An 18,171-nucleotide genomic window follows, 5' to 3' on the forward strand; every position below is an offset into this window, starting at 1 on the left:
GAGTATTGTAAAGATGTTTGCTTAATCTGTGAATTGAATGCTATCTGAATATCAAAGGTTTTCTTTTTCCCCCCTCTTAAGACTGAAAGGATTATCTGGACCAAGGGTTCTCATTTTCTTTTGGTCTCAGAACTTTACATTTATTGAGGACCCTGAAAAACCTTTATGTTACTGTGTATCTGCAAAATTACTGCATTAGAAATAAAAACAAAATTTTAAAACACAGGAATACACAGCAAACATCCCATTAGGCACCAGACTGATGCCATCACATTACCACGCCTCTGAAAAACTTATGAGTGAAAATGAAAGAAGCATATAACTAAGAGTATTATGAAAATAGTGTTCATGAGAAGCATTTTTTTCACATATCACATTGTCAAATGTCAAAAATTTTGATTCAGTCGTGGGTTAGTGATGGTGATGGGGAACTGTTAACACTCATATTCACTGGTACATTGATGCAATATTTTAGAGGGAACTTTGACAATATCAAAATTTTAAGTGAACATTTTTTTTAACATCTTTATTGGGGTATAATTGCTTTACAATGGTGTGTTAGTTTCCGCTTTATAACAAAGTGAATCAGAAGTGAACATATTTTTGACCTTGAGGTTCCACTGTTTAGAATTCATTCATGGATACAATTGCAAAATATGTACAAATACATGAAAAAGTATTGGTTACAGCGTTATTTTTGACAGAAAATTGGAGTCAAGCTTAATTGTCAGTTATGTGTAGGGTCTAGTTATTATGCTACAACAATTAATTACTATATTGTTAAAAATGATAAAGCTTTATAGGCGTTAGTATGGAAAGTTGTCAAAAGTTGAAGCAAAGTGCAGAACTGTGTATAGAATTGTTCTGTCAGTATACAGTAATAACCAAAAGGGTGTGTATGTGCTTGTATAACCACTTCTTGAAAGGATATACAGAGAACTTGATGGTGGTTACCTTTAGAAACAATGGGGGAAGTACACTTTCATTTTTCTTTTTATACCCTTCCATACTGTTTGGATTTCTTTTTTTGTTGAAATGTTTTGAAATTCAAAGGCACAAGTGCACTGTATGAATGGTAGGTAGAAATTATTAGAATGCTGGAGTCATTTGTGATTTCTTGGATACTGAAATCTAACCAAACAAGAAAGAAAAAGAAAACCAAGAGGCCTTTGCATTTCTCTTGTTACCTACCTCTTTTAAAGAACAGTTTCTCTAATCAAACATGACTTACTACTGTTCTCATCAGTTGTTCTTTCTAACGTCTGTGCCTTTATTTTGTACTCTTCGTGGGTCTTTTGTACTGTTTCGTGGGTACTTTTGTACTGTTTTTTGTACTTCGTGGGTCTTTTGTACTGTTTTGTGGGTCTTTTGTATTGTTTCGTGGGTCTTTCTCTTTTAGCTTCAACTGATGATTCCTATCTATCCCTCACAACCTAGCTGAAACACCATCTTCTCTATGAAGCCACCCCTGATCAGTTTTGTCAGACAGGATCTTTTTTTGAACCTTTAGAGCTATTTATAGCCATTTCGTCACTACACAAATATCAGGTATGATCTATATATGGGCCAGACAGTGGAAGTATGCTTTCATATGTTATTTCTCTTTACCATATAAGGTATTATCTCCATAGTGCAAATAAGAGAAACCAAGATTCACAGAAGTTTAGTACCTTCCCTACATCTTGGTGCTAAGAAGTAAATTTGAAAATCGGGCTTCAAGGCCAGACATCTTCTCTGGACTTGCTTCTTACATCACTTTAATAAAAAGCAAATGAATAATTAATTTTTGTGTGACCATTTCTTTCCTTCTAGAGTTTTTGTAGTTTAAAAAATTTTTTGAAATAATTCAAAGCTTACAGAAGAAATGTACAAAGCCCTCCTGTTTACCTTTCATCCATGAACATTCCCCAATTGTTCATTTTACCTTTTGCTCCATTTGCTTTATCATTTCTTCTCTCTGTATATGTGTACTATGTTCCCAACATTGCCTTTCCTTAACTGCTTGCCCTTCCAGCTCCATGTTGAATCTAGGCTTCCAATTATTTAAGTCTGATTGGTTTTGGTCTTGTTAAACTTTATCCAGGTCTTGCCCTGTTTCTATACTACTATACCTTTAACCTGAAACTTCATTGCAACACTGTTGCTGTTATGCTATATTGTGGTATTTCAGAACCAAAATGCTGCCTGCCTCAGGAATACAACTCTTCTCTGTGTCATTTCTCAGCACCATTAGTTATGATTCCTTCAGAATTATTTGCAAATTCTCATCTGCGTTGCACCAATCTTTGAGTCCAATCTGACAAAATACCACTGGGTATATGTATTAGTCTGCTTGAGCTGCCATTAAAAAGTACCACAGATTGGGTGATTTAAACAACAGAAGTTCATTTTCTCATGGTTCTGGAGGCTTGAAGTCCAAGATCAAGGTTCCAGCAGGGTTGGCTTCCAGTGAGGCCTCTCTTCCTGACCTGCACGTGACCACCTTCTGTTTCCTCACGTGGCTTTTTCTCTGAGCACATGGCGGTGGGGCGGTGGGGGGCAGTGGGTGTAGATAGAGATCTCTGGTGTCTCTTCTTCTGATAAGGACACCAGTCCTATTGGATTAGGGCCCCATCCTTATGACCTCATTTAACCTTAATTATCTGTGAGCCTCCTGAATCCTTACCTATGAGAATAATAATTCTTGCCCTGTAGGGTTGTTTTTTGTTTGTTTTTAAGAGATTCAGGTAAAATAGGTGATGTGACACAGCACAGTATAAATCAATGATTCTCAAACCAGGCTTGCATCAAAGTCATCTTCTTAAAAATAACTGTTTCTTTGACTTCCAGTCTGATAGCATAAGAGCCCTGCAGATCTGCTCCCTAGTACAACTGAGGAAAACTATTAAGAAACAACTATTTAGAGCTTTGGAAATGGTCCTAGGGTATACAGTAAATGTGGAGCAAAGGTTTTCTTTCTGGGAGAAGCAGGATGAGGATTTCTCATCCTGCCCCCAGCTGCCTGCTGTTATGGCTAAGTTTTGGGAAAATGTGTTGGAGAGGTAGGGGGCTACTGTCCAGTCGCCACTTGTGGAACAGAGGCTCTACCTTGGTAACAGAGTTGCTGAGCATACTAGAGAACAGATCATCTTTTCCCTGTCTTATAAGATGGTAGATCCATGTCAGGAGAGACAAGCTGAGAAGACCTCAGGTTGCTACCTATCCCCCACAAAATACTCAGTTGCTAAATGTGTTGTCACTCAGAAGAGTGTGCTGTTGTCCACACCTTCATCTTGAGAGCCCTGGTTCAGAGATTTTGCTTGGGGGTAGGGGTGAGAAGCAAGTCATGAAACAGCTCCTAATCTCTTCCTCAAGGCACTGACTTCATTTGCAGTAGAGCTGGAGAAGTTCAAACCTAAGGCTACTTTCAGAAACAGTGGAGATTGTGGTGAAAGGCACTTGGGAGATTTGTAGATTCAAAAAGATCCAGGCTAAACTGCAGGCCATTGAGCTTGCAGCAAGAAACTGGGATAAGAGACAGCTGGAAGGAGGCTTCCTGGGGACAGAGTTAGTGTCAAACACTGACCTGAAACTGCTCCTTCTAAGGAGCCTGAATTTGATTGGATTCCTCTGCAGAGCAATTTATGCCTGAAGCCGTTTAAATCAGTAGAGCAATCAACTGGCAGTTAGTGGAGGTTAATAGCTGGGAGTAGTCAGGGAAAGTGAGTCCTGACAGATTACTGTATGGCAAGATGACTGTGGGCATATCTAGGTTATGTCCCCCTGAGGACCAGCATCAGAGGCTTAACAGTGCAGGGGGCTGGGTGTGGGGTGGGATAGTAGACTTCTTTAAAATAAAACAGCAAGTTACTAAACAAGCAAATAAAAATATAAAACCTCATGGGTGGGGGAGTATACCTAGAGTTGCTACAGAGTATTATATAAGATGTTGAGTTCCCAATAAAAAGGTAAAAGATGTGCAAACAAAAACAAAACCCAGGAAAGTATGGCTAATACACTGGAAAAAGCAGACAACAGAAACTGCCTGTGAAAGAGAACAGATGTTGGATTTAACAGACATAGACTTTGAAGTACCCATTATGAATATGTTCAAAGAACCAAAGGAAACCTTCATTAAAGAAGTAAAGGAAGGTATGATGACAACTAATATCAAATAGAGACAATCAAGAGATAGAAATTCTAAAGAAGAACCAAATGGAAATTCTGGAGTTGAAAAGTAACATAACTAATGAAAAATTAGTTATAGGGGCTCAATAGTAGATTTGAACTGGTGGAAGAATGAATTAGCAAACTTGCCAATAGATTGATAGAAATCCAACGAAGGGAGAGAAAAAAATGAATAAAATTGAAAAGAGCCTCAGAGAAATGTGGGGTAACCTTTTTTTTTTTTACATCTTTATTGGAGTATAATTGCTTTACAATGGTGTGTTAGTTTCTGCTTTATAACAGAGTGAATCAGTTATACATATACATGTGTTCCCATATCTCTTATGTCTTGCGTCTCCCTCCCTCCCACCCTCCCTATCCCAGCCCTCCAGGCAGTCACAAAGCACGGAGCTGATCTCCCTGTGCTATGCGGCTGCTTCCCACTAGCTATCTACCTTACGTTTGGTAGTGTATATATGTCCATGCCTCTCTCTCGCTTTGTCACAGCTTAATTAAGTGTACCATGGTATACATGAGAGTACTAGAGGAAGAGGGGAGAAGAAAAGCGGAAAAAGTATTCAAGGAGATAATGGCTGAAAATTTCTCAAATTTATTGAAAAACACTGACCTACATATACATCCAAAGAGCCCAAAGAACTTCAAGTAGGATTAATGTAAGAAAATCTGCAAATGGACATATCAGTGTGAAAATGTTGAAAATCAAAGACAAGGAGAGAATCTTCTGAGCAGCAAGAGAGAAACAGCCAATTACTTACAGCCGACTTCTTATCAGAAACAATGGAGTCCGGAAGGTGGTAGAATAATATTGGGTTGGCCAAAAAGTTCCTTCTGTTTTTAAGTAAAAATAAAGGACACATTTTTCATTTTTACCAAGAGCTTTATTGAACAACGTATGCACCGTTTTGTTCCACTACCTTCTCCCATTTTTCAGGCAACTTCATAATTCCATCTTCCTAAAACTTTTTACCTTTTTGAGCAAAGAACTGTTCCAGGTGCCTTTTACAGTCTTCCAGGGATTGAAATTTTTTCCATTAAGACAATTTTGTAAAGACAAAAATAAATGGAAATCCGAAGGTGCAATGTCTGGTGAATACAGCAGATGAATCAAAACTTCCCAGCCAAGCTGTAACATTTTTTGCCTGGTCATCAAAGAAACATGTGGTCTTGCATTATCCTGATAGAAGATTATGAGTTTTCTGTTAACTAATTCTGGATGCCTTTTCATCAAGTGCTGCTTTCAGTTGGTCTAACTGGGAGCAGTACTTGTTGGAATTAATCATTTGCTTTTCTGGAAGAAGCTCATAAAAGAGGATTCCCTTCCAGTCCCACCATATACGTAACATCAGCTTCTTTGGATGAAGACTGGCTTTTGGTGTGGTTGTTGGTGGTTCATTTCGCTTGCCCCATGATCTCGTCCATTCCACATTATTGTAAATATCCACTTTTCATCACCTGTCACAATTTGTTTTAAAATAGTGTGTTTCCGTTACGTTTAAGTAGAGAATCACATGCAGAAATACTGTCAAGAAGGTCTTCTTCGCTTAACTTACTGGAACCCAAACATCAAAGTGATTAACAACCAAGCTGGTGCAAATGATTTTTAACGCTTGATTTGGATATTTTGAGTATGTCGGCTGTCTCCCGTGTGGTATAACGTTGATTGTTGTCAATTAATGTCTTGTTTTGATCTCAACTTCAACTGGTCTACCCGACTGTGGAGCATCATCCAGCGAGAAATCTCCAGCACGAAACTTCACAAACCACTTTTGACACGTTCGATCAGTCACAGCACCTTCTCCATACACTGCACAAATCGTTTTTTTGCGTTTCAGTTGCGTTTTTACCTTTCTTGAAATAATAAAGCATAATATGCTGAAAATGTTGCTTTTTTCCCTCCATCTTCAGTATTAAAATGGCTACACAAAAATTCACCAACTTTGATAAGTTTTTTTTTAACGCACGCTGATATGACAGCTGTCACAATATAATCTTAACAAAATTGTTTCGAATGAAGTTAAAGACAACTAAGCGCTACTAGAGCCAGCGTACAGAAAAAAACAATGAACCTTTTGGCCAACCCAGTATATTCCAAGTACTCAGAGACAAATACTGTTAACCCCAATTTTTTTATATCCAGCAAAGCTGTCCTTTAAAAATGAAGGTAAAATACTTTGCAGGTAACAAAAACTGAGAGACTTTGTTACTAGCAGACTTGCCTTGCAAGATGGCTAAGGGAAGTTTTTTAGGCTGAAAGCAAGTGACCGCAGATGGTAATTTCAATCCGCATGAACAAAAAGCACCAGTAAAGGTAATGATGTAATTTTAAAAGAGAGTGTATAACCACATATATTTTTCTCCTTTGTTCTTAAAACTGATTTAAAAAGCAGTTGTGTAAAATAATGTATATACAGTAAGTTCCCTACATACGAATGAGTTCTGTTCCAAGAGCATGTTCGTAAGTCCAGTTTGTTCATCGGTCCAACAAAGTTAGCCTAGGTACCCAACTAACAATCAGCTATATAGTACTGTACTGTAATAGGCTTATAATACTTTTCACACAAGTAATACATAAAAAAACAAAAAAAGAAAACATTTTTAGTCTTACAGTACCGTACCTTGAAAAGTACCATAGCACAATACCACAGCTGGCATACAGGGGCTGGCATTGAGTGAACAGGCAGGAAGAGTTACTGACTGGAGGAGGGAGAGGAGATGGGAAATGGTAGAACTGAAGGATCATCAGCAATAGGGGAAGGAGGGCAAGCTGCAATTTCACTCACACCTGACGTTGATGGCACAAGTTCTGATTCCTTGCTGGATTCAATTCTATCTTCCCTCTTGAAAAAACGACCCAGTGATGTCTGGATAGCTCTTTTTTTTCTCATCATAGGTGACATGGTAGCACTGGATTGCATTCTGAACAGCTGCTGCAACCTTTGTGTACTGTTCTACATTTGGGTGATGTGCCTCAAAAACTAACTGCCTCCTCAAATAAAGGAAATGCCCTTGCCGTTTCCTGCATCATGAATCTCTTCAATTCTTCAGTTACTTTTTCTTCCTCTTGTTGCTCCACTCTCTCAATATTTTTACTTTTGTTTCCATTGTTATTGCTTGGCGCTTCTTAGTGGTACCAGCTACATTACTGCTGCTTTTATGCTTGCTTCTGGACATCCTGGGCTTGAAATAAAGATACTGTACTACTGTACTGTATGCAGTACTCTACAGTAAAGTATATAAAAGCACAACCACTTGTAGAGGATGCATACACGTGACAATTTACACCAGACACATGAACTAGCTTACATGATTAGACATGCAAACGCACGTTCACATCTTTGAAAGTTTGCAACTTGAAAATTTGTGTGTAGGGGACTTGCCGTAATGAATTCTTGGGCCTATAGAAATGTAATGTATTTGAAATGTATCTGCTAATAACAGCTCAGGAGGTGAGTGGGAGCAAAACTATCTTAAGCTAAGGAAGTAACTGTGTAGATGATAAAGTAATAATTATAACTGTGTTGTTGGATTTGTAACATTAACATGTATAACAACAGTATAATAAAATGGGGGGAAGGAAATAGAATTATATAGCATAACATTTCTATATCTCATTGGAATTAAGCTAGTGTAAGTCTGAAGCTGATTCTAAGTGAAAGTGTATGGTAAGCCCTTGAGCAACTACTGGGGGGAAAAAACTAAAAAAATACAGTGAAAAAATCACTAAAGAAATTTAAGTGCTTCATTAGAAAATCAATGCAAAGAAAGCAGTAAAAGAGTAATAAAGGAATGAAAGACATGAGACAGAAAATGAAAAATGGAAAAGCAGTCATCACTCCAACTATATCAGTAATAACACTAAATATGAATTGATTAAACAGTCTAATTAAAAAGGCAGAAATTGTGAGGCTGAATCCAACTATATGCTCTCTATAAGAGACATACTTTATTTATTTATTTATGGTTGGCTGTGTCACAATGTGGGATCTTAGTTCCCTGACCGGAGATTGAACCCGTGCCCCCTGCAGTGGAAGCGCAGAGTTCTAACCACTGGACTGCCAGGGAATTCCCTGAGACATACTTTAAGTTTAAAGATACAAATACACTGAAAGTATAAGGATGGGAAAAGATAAACAAGTAGCAACCACAAGGAAGCTGGAGTGGCTATACTAATATCAGAAAAATTAGACTTTAAAACAAAAAAGGTTACTAGTTTTGAAAGAAGCAAAACTATCTCTGGCAGGGCTTCCCTGGTGGCACAGTGGTTGGGAGTCTGCCTGCTAATGCAGGGGACATGGGTTCGAGCCCTGGTCTGGGAGGATCCCATATGCCGTGGAGCGGCTAGGCCCGTGAGCCACAACTGCTGAGCCTGCGCGTCTGGAGCCTGTGCTCTGCAACGGGAGAGGCCACGATAGTGAGAGGCCCGTGCACCACGATGAAGAGTGGTCCCCGCTTGCCACAACTAAAGAAAGCCCTCGCACAGAAACTAAGACCCAGCACAGCAAAAATAAATAAATAAATTACTAAACTCCTACCCCCAACATCTTCTTAAAAAAACAAACAAACAAACAAAAACTATCTCTGGCAGATGACGTGATCTTGTATGTAGAAAATCCTAAAGAATGCACTAATAAAATAGCATTAATAAACAAGTTCAGTTCAGCAAGGTTGCAGGATACAAAAATCAATTATAAAAATCGATTGTATTTATATGGATTTGTCATGAACAATCCAAAAGTGAAATTAAGAAAATAATTCCATTTACAATAGCATTAAAAAATACTTAGGGGCTTCTCTGGTGGCGCAGTGGTTGAGAGTCCGCCTGCCGAGGCAGGGGACATGGGTTCGTGCCCCGGTCCGGAAAGATCCCACATGCCTGGGCCCGTGAGCCATGGCCGCTGAGCCTGCGCGTCCGGAGCCTGTAAATTTAACGAAAGAAGTGTGGAACACTCTGCCAACTACAAAACATTGTCGAAAGAAATTAAAGATCTAAGTAAAAAAAAAATTGCGTTCATGGGTTGGAAGATTTAACATTTAAGGTGGCAATACTCCCCAAATTGATCTACAGATTCAGTGCAGTTCATATTGGAATCCCAGGTGACTTCTTTGTAGGAATTGACAAACTGATTCTAAAATTCACATGGAATAGCAGTGTATCACGGTGAGTCAAAACAATCTTGAAAAAGAATAAAATAGGACTCATACTTCCTGATTTTAAAACTTACTACAAAAAAGATACGATTGTGTGGAATTGGCACAAGGATACACATATGGATCAAGGGAATATAATCGAAAGTTGAGAAATAAAACTATAAATATGTGATTGACTAATTTTCAACAAGAGTGTCAAGACTGTACAATAGAGAAAGAATAGTTTTTTCAGTAGTGCTGGAACAACTGGTAGCCACATGCAAAATAATGAAGTTGGACCTTTACCTCGAACCACATAGAAAAATTAACCCAAAATGGATGACAAACCTAGATGTAAGAGATAAAACTCTTGAACTCTTAGAAGGAAACTGAGGGTTAAGAATCCCTAAGTATGGCACTAAAAGCATTGAGCAACAGAAAAAGAAATTGATTAATTTGGATTCCATCAAAATTAAAAACTTTTGGTGCTTCAAAATTCATGAGAGGGTTTTAACAGTAGATTTGATCATTAAGAAAGTGAAAAGACAACTATAAAATGGAAGAAAATATTAACAAATCATGTATCTGACAGGGACTTCTGTCTAAAGAACTCTTTAACAGCTCAATGGTAAAAAGACAACACAATTTTAAAATGGGCAAAAAATCTGAATAGACATTTTTTATGGAGGATATGTAGTTGGTAAATAAATATGTTAAAAGACATCTATCCCACTAGAATGACTAGAATCAAAAGGTTGTGATGCTTTGCTCTACACCTGAAACTAATACAATATTGTAAATCAGCTGTATTTCAGTTTAAAAAAAGTTGTGATAGCAGGTGTTGGTGAGGATATGGAAAAATTGGCAACACTGTATACTGCTGATAGGAATGTAACATGGTGCAGCCACTTTGGAAAAATAGTCTGGCAGCTCCTGAAATGATTAAACAGAGTGTATAGGCATATACCCAAGAGAAATGAAAACATAAGTCTGCGTAAAAACTTGTCGACAAGTGTTTATGGAAGCACTAGTCATAATAGCCCAAAAGTGGAAAGAACCCAAATGTCCATCATTTGATGAGTGGATAAATATAATGGAGTATCTCCATACAATGGGATGATATAATTCAGCCAAAAAAAGGAGTAAAGTACTAATATATGCTGCAACATGGATGAACTTTGAAAATACTGTGCTTAGTTGAAGAAGCCAGGCACAGAAGATCACACGTATTCTAGTCACATGAAATATCCCGAATAGGAGCGATAGCTTTTTTGAGGTGGTGAAAATGTTTAAAAATTTACAGTGGTGTTGATTTGCACATAATTGTGAATATACTAAAAGACACTGAATTGTACACTTTAATAAAGCTGTTAAAGTAACCATTTGACATTCCTGTGGGGTGGGTCTGAGCATGTATATGTTTAAAAGATTGAGCTATTGAAGTAACAGAGCTCTTTATATTCAGCTGAGCTCATCTGTTCCCTCCCTCCCTCTTATTTTTGTAGAAGTCATGACTACCCCAGGAAGAGAGAACTTTCGCCTGAAAAGTTACAAAAATAAGTCCCTGAATCCTGATGAGATGCGCAGAAGGAGAGAGGAAGAAGGACTGCAGTTACGTAAGCAGAAAAGAGAAGAGCAGGTAAGTCCTTTACCCTTAATTAATTTCTCTTAAAACACTTAATGTTTCTTTTTAATCCTGACAGCACTGTCCTGTATTTTAATTTTAACAATGTTTAATATATATGTTTGTGTGGTGTATATCCCCCTCCCAACTATAAAATCAACATGTTTTAGGGGTAGGGGAGTGGAGGTAATGAAAAACAGAATACAAGAATGAAGAAATCTCTCAGGTTCTCATGTTCCCAACAACTATTTAATATTTTGGGGCTTCCCTGGTGGCGCAGTGGTTGAGAGTCCGCCTGCCTGTGCAGGGGACACGGGTTCGTGCCCCGGTCTGGGAAGATCCCACATGCCGTGGAGCGGCTGGGCCCGTGAGCCATAGCCACTGAGCCTGCACATCCGGAACCTGTGCTCCGCAACAGGAGAGGCCACAACAGTGAGAGGCCCGTGTACCGCAAAAAAATTAAAAAAAAATAATATTTTGGCCTATTTGTTTTATTTTTCTAGAGCTCCAACTTCTTTAAGATTTTATGTGTTTATTAATGAATTCTCAAGTGACCAACAGAACATTGCTTTTCATTCTGAGTTTTAATCTGAAAGTTTATAAACATGTACAAAAATAAAGAATGGATAATGAACCTCATACACCCACCCTTTGGGTTCAGTAATTATCAACAGTTTGCTGTACTTGCTTTGTGTCTTTCTATCTTTATGTTTCTTTATTAGGTAGTATTTTGAACAAAATTTCAAGGAATAAGTCTTTTCACCCCTGAATTCTGTATTATTCATAAGGACATTTAGGACAAGGATTTTTGATCATTTTTAACCTGAGAATGTCTACAGGGGAATCTGAGACTCAACTTCTCTTTACCTTTCTCTTAAAATGCTTAGGACAAATGGTCCATCCCTTTTGGCAAGAAAATTTAAAGGCAGAACACTTAGGTGACTTTTTTTGCTAAGGCTTGAGCTTGGAAGGACCATTTGACCCCCACACTATGAAAGCTCCATAAAAGGCAAGTGAATGAGTCAGAATCCTTCATACCTGAGAAATAAGGCAATTTGTTATAAATAGTTTACAGTTATAAACGTGAGTTATTCAACATACACTGTTCTTTTGGGTAACACTGCACTAGATAATCCAATTATTTGAAGTTCAGGAGTGCATTACAACCTCAGTGTTTTATTTGTTTGGGCTGTAGATGTTTGAATCACTTTATCATTATTACTATTGGCAGGAGGGCAATGAGTTTGTAATATTGTAATAGAGTTTATATTAAATGCAGCAAATCAAGTTATGAGTTCTTAACATTCTGCTTTACTGTCTTTGAAAGCAATCACTTATTCATAAAAGGATGAGTTTCTCTTGGTTTCTTGTTGCATCTTTATTCATCTCTGTGTCTTATTCGAAGTGGAACCTTTTCTTTGCATGAGCTTTTATTTAGCTTCTATTTTGGGGGTAAATTTCAGGTATTACAACAGCATTATTTTATATTTACATGTAAATGTGAATACATGTATGTACGCACACAAGCACAAGTATAGGTCTGAATATAACCACTAGCTTATACATTATATTTGGCATAAAGGCATTTGAAGATATAGTAATGACAGTCTGCCATTAACAGTGTTTATTTTATACTGTTTCTTCTTGGTGACAGGGAATTCATGTTATTAGACTTCATTGTAAAATTTATATAAACAAAAAGTAAGTTTTTCGTATTCAGTTGCCTGAAGGCAGATGCTCTGTCAGGTCGCAAGTATGGCCCCACTTACCTGACTAAAAACATTTGTAATTGAAGTACTGTCATCTTCATTGTATGAGTCTGAAACTGCTAGGGCTTTAATAGGTTTCTGTGATAAGTTTCTGGAATATTGCTCTATATAAAATCTTAATTTTGTTGTTTCATATGTGCCGTGTTATGTAAGGAGAACTGTAAAGCAAATCAGGCTTCTTAATATCACAGCAGTACTTGTTTCACACCTAATTTGTAAAATAGTAAACATCAGTAATATACAGATTCATTTAGGTACTGTTTGCCTTTCCACAGTTGCTTAGTCATCTATCTGGAGAAGTCACAGGCTTAGGCCAGCTGTGCAGCTAGATTCGAGGGTAGTACAGGAATTGATGCTGCCAAGTACACAAAAGATAACTGCATCTTTTAGAGCTTTCCTTTCAGCAGACTAGCACTTAATATTTGTTATTTAGGCAGCACTGTATAAATGACCTTTATTTATTTGACACCAGCAGACCAAACTAAAATTTATTTTTTGGCAAAAATTTTACTAGTTGATGTCATTCTGATTGAGCCAGTTTTATAATTTTTTATGTATAAAAAGATGAAATTTGCATTTACTATTAAAATATTTTGAATTAAGCAGACTCTTGCTAACTCAATGTGTGTAGGTAACATAATGATGCTAAGAAGTTTGTAAAAACCATAGTGATAAAGAATGGAGGCTTGATTGATGTTTTTAGTTACAAGAAATATTTTGTGAAGTAAGCAAGTTGATAAAACTTGTGGACAGCCAACTTTTCCCACTGAATAACTTGTTTACAATTTCAGTCAACATGTAGTCTGTACATGGTATACAAATCATGATTATTTTGGCCATTTTTGTCTTTTTTAAAACCTATTTTTTTTGAGACAACAGGGATGGACTTTGAAGGCATTATGTGGAGTGAGATAAGCCAGACAGGGAAAGACACATGCTTATATGTGGAATCTAAAAACAAAAAACAATAATACCCAAACTCATAGAAAAAGAGATCAGACTTGTTATCAGAGGTGGATGACTGGGGAAGGGAGAATTGGAGGAAGGTGGTCCAAAGGTACAAACTTCCAGTTATAAGATAAATAAGTATGAGGGAGGTAATGTACAACATGACTGTAGCTAACACTGGTGTATGATATATAGGAAAGATAAATAATTTTTTTCTTTCTTTCTGTTGTATCTATATGAGAAGATGAATGTTAGCTGAACCTGTTGTGGTAGTCACTTCATAATATACGTAAATCACACCATCATGCTGTATACCTTGAACTTATATAGTGATGTATGTCAATTATTTCTTAATAAAACTGGTCAAAGAAGCAGATGAAAACAAACCAACCTATTTTTCTCTGAATAATACGTGTACATAGTTGAAAAAATTAAATAGTCCTAAAATACTTGAAACCAAACCAGCAGTGTTCTTGGTCTCATTCCCAAGTAAACCACTTTCAACCTCTCAGCTATTCAACGTGGTTTATACTGCTACATTTCTGAGTAATATGTGTATGTTACTATATGTCTTTATCAATTTAAAGTATTATCTATTGATGTTCTGTTATAGTAGGTGAGGATTTAAGCTCTTAAACCACTCTTTCCCTTACCTGTGTATCTTCCTAGTGTAGAGTTATATTACAATATGTAAGAATTCACTGCTGAGCTGAATAGTATACTGTGGTTACATTTCCTTTCTTTCTTTTTTTTTTTTTTTTGTGGTACGCGGGCCTCTCACTGTTGTGGTCTCTCCCATTGCGGAGCACAGGCTCCGGACGTGCAGGCTCAGCGGCCATGGCTCACGGGCCCAGCCACTCTGTGGCATGTGGGATCTTCCCGGACTGGGGCACGAACCCGTGTCCCCTGCATCGGCAGGTGGACTCTCAACCACTGCGCCACCAGGGAAGCCCTACATTTCCTTTCTTAATACTTTGTTTTTTCCTGGGGTTAATTGTCTCATTTTTTAACTGCTTGGCTTTCTTCTAATTCCTGGCTGTCTTCTCTTTCCTACAGTTCTTTTAAATTATTTTTGTCTGATTTTCTACTTGGTTAAACTTCTCAGATAATTTCAGTTCTATTTCTTTACTCTAGAGGCCTTCATCTTATATTTGTTGTCCTCTTGCTCCAGTCGGTATTGTTTATCCTGTGGGCTTGTTGCATAGCTGTAGTCTTAGGTAATTTCTTAACTTCTTTTCTTGTCATCCTTGTGATGTAAATAGTATTGTGTTTTTGATTTTGAATTCCATCATACCATATTAAGGACCCTGCCTGTGAATATAAATTTTGCATTACCAGTAGATATAATTTTAGTGATTAGGTTTGATTTTTGAGTCATGTAAATGTTTTAAGTAATTGTAAAACAAAACTAAATCAACATGAGGGAGGCTATCCTTAAAAATAAAAGTAATTAAAGGACGCTTACTGTGTATCATGCTTGTTGTGGTTAAACTACATAGAAAGGAGTTATTTAATAAACTTTAAAATATGGCAATATGATTAATTATCTATATTGGGATATATCGTAAGGACAAAAAAGTATAAACAAATCTTTAACTGCTTTTTGTAATCATATAGGATTGATATTTATTCTGAAACTATATATTCTTATATATAAACAGAGCAAATAAGTATTTATGTATTTAATACTAGGAACCTGGATTTTTTTAGCTTAAAATATGGAAATGTAAAGTCAAAGAAGTTACATAAATTTGAATTGGTAATATCACTAGGGATTCATTATATATAGTCCTAGCCACATCAGTCAGACAAGAAAAAGAAATAAAAGGTATCCAGATTGGACGGGAAGAGGTAAAACTGTCATTATATGCAGATGATATATGATATACTCTATATAGAAAACCCTAAAAACTCCACACAAAAACTTTTAGAATAAATGAATTCAGCAAGGTAGCAGAATACAGGATTAATATACAGAAATCTGTTGGCATTTCATTGCACTAACAACGCAATATCAGAAAGAGAGTAAAAAAACAATCTCTTTTAAAATAGTGTCCAAAAAAAAAAAAAAAAACCTAGGAATAAACCTGACCAAGGAGGTGAAAGACGTATACCTTGAGAACTATAAAACATTGACGAAGGAAATTGAAGACGATTCAATGAAATGGAAAGATATCCCATGCTCTTGGATTGGAAGAATTAGTATAGTTAAAATGGCCATACTACCCAAAGCAATCTACAGATTTAGTGAGATCCATATCAAATTACCCATGACATTTTTCACAGAACTAGAAATCTTAAAATTTATATGGAACCATAAAAGACCCAGAATTGCCAAAGCAATCCTGAGGAAAAAACACAAAGCTGGAGGCATAACCCTCCCAGACTTTACACAGTACTACAAAGCTAATCAAAGCAGTGTGGTGTTGGCACAAAAATGGGCATGGATAAATAGAGAATAGAGAGCCCAGAAGTAAACCAACACACCTACGGTAAATTAATCTTTGACAAAGGAGGCAAGAATATACAATGGAGAAAAGAAATTCTGTTCAACAAGTGGTGTTGGGAAAGCTGGACAGCCTCATGTATTGATAAATCAGTGAAGTTAGAACAGTCCCTCACACCATATACAAAAGTAAACTCACAATGGCTTAAAGACTTACATATAAGACATGATACCATAAAACTCCTAGAAGAGAACATAGACAAAACATTCTCTGATATAAATCATACCAATGTTTTCTTAGGTCAGTCTCCCAAAGCAAAAGAAAGAAAAGCAGAAATAAATGGGACCTAATCAAACTTAGAAGCTTTTGCATGGCAAAGGAAACCATAAACAACAAAAAAAGACAGCCTACATAATGGGAGAAAATATTTGCAAACGATGTGACCAACAAGGGCTTAATTTCCAAAATATATAAACAGCTCATACAGCTCAACATCAAAAAAACCCCAAAAAAACCCCAATCAAAAAATGGGCAGAAGACTTAAATAGACATTTCTCTGAAGAAGACATACAGATGGTCACATACGCATGCACACACATACACACGCGCGTGCGTGCGCGCACAATGGAATATTAGTCGGCCATAAAAAGAATGAAATATTGCCATTTGCGGGAACATGGATGGACCTGTAGAAAATCATAGTTAAGTGGAGTAAATCAGACAGAAAAAAAAGACAAATATATGATACCACTTATGTGAAATCTAAAATATAATCCAAATGAATCTATATACAAAAGAGAAATAGACTCAGACATAGAAAACAAACTTACGGTCACCAAAGGGGAAAGAGAGGTAGGGGAGGGATAAATTAGAAGTATCGGTTTCACAAACTACTATACATAAAATAGATAAGCAACAAGAATTTACTGTATAACACAAGGAACAACATTCGGTATCTTGTAATAACCTATAATGGAAAATGATCTATCTTTAAATCACTTCGCTATACACCTGAAAATAATACAATATTGTGAATCAGCTATACCTCAATTAAAAGCAAAACAAAACAGGAAAACAGACATCAAGCATTCAATGACAGTAATCTCTAGAGATGGGAAACAAATGAGGTGAGCTCTACAACTTGCCTCAGCTTGCTGCCTGAGAGTTTCCAAGTTTCAACACAGGGAAGGGGAACTAAGGCAGAGCCCATAGATTGCCTGAGTGGAGACAGAGCTGAGTCCTGGGACACCAAAACAAATGGAGTTCATAGGATGGAATACCAGAAAGGACAGACCTTTATACATAGAGAACTGGAGATCTTCAAAGGATTTCCTTGAATATTCAGCATGTACTGATCACATATGTTTGAGGAAACTACCCAAGGCTGGAGAAATACCCAAATGGATTAGAGGGAACAGTGCCTGGCACTTGTACAGGGCTAAGAATAGTGCCTGTTCCCCTAACCAGACTGGAATAATACTTGGGGCATTAGGTATTCAAGAGAGTCTTGCCTCAGTAGTGGAGATTAATTAGCCATAGACTTAGTACTGCTTCAGACCTACCTAGCAAATCATAAAAGCAAGATCCAAGAAGATCACACTGTTTCCATATTACTTAGCTACATATCAGAACAACGCCCAAGAAAATTTATAGGAATACAAAAATATCCAGTACCCAACTAAGTCAAATTGACAATGTCTGGCATCCAAACAAAGATTACCAGGTGTACAAAGAAGTAGGAGAACATGATCATTAATCAGGAGAACAGTCAAGTAACTGTACTATGTTCAAAACATTAAGTAGAGGCATAGAAGATAGAAAAATGACTCAAATTGAACTTCTAGAGAAAAACTACGATGTCAGAACAAAAATACACAGATAGGATCAGTGGTAAATTGGAAATTGCAGAAGAGAAGATTAATGAACTTCAAGGGATAAGACTAGAAACTATCCAAAATGAAAAAGAGAGGTAGAAGAATACACGCGTGTGCACGCATGCACATGCGCGCATACACACGGAAGAGCAGACATCAGTGAGTGATGGGACAACTTATAAGAAACCTAATACATGGTTTGGGTCCCTGAAGGA

The 18,171-nt window shown here is 37.0% G+C and overlaps 1 protein-coding gene across 2 annotated transcripts in view; it reads left to right on the forward strand.

The window, feature by feature from the left end:
* KPNA1 (karyopherin subunit alpha 1) overlaps positions 1–18,171 on the forward strand; it is a 75,512-nt gene that overhangs the window by 15,311 nt on the left and 42,030 nt on the right. For both annotated transcript variants that reach the window (XM_079923401.1, XM_079923402.1), the window contains exon 2: positions 10,800–10,933. In XM_079923401.1, the coding sequence (XP_079779527.1) occupies positions 10,805–10,933 (129 nt within the window). In that variant the 5' untranslated portion in view covers positions 10,800–10,804. The remainder of the gene's footprint in view (positions 1–10,799; positions 10,934–18,171) is intronic.

The sequence above is a fragment of the Stenella coeruleoalba genome (genome assembly GCF_951394435.1).
Source record: "Stenella coeruleoalba genome assembly, chromosome: 5".
Classification (NCBI taxonomy): Eukaryota; Metazoa; Chordata; class Mammalia; order Artiodactyla; family Delphinidae; genus Stenella; species Stenella coeruleoalba.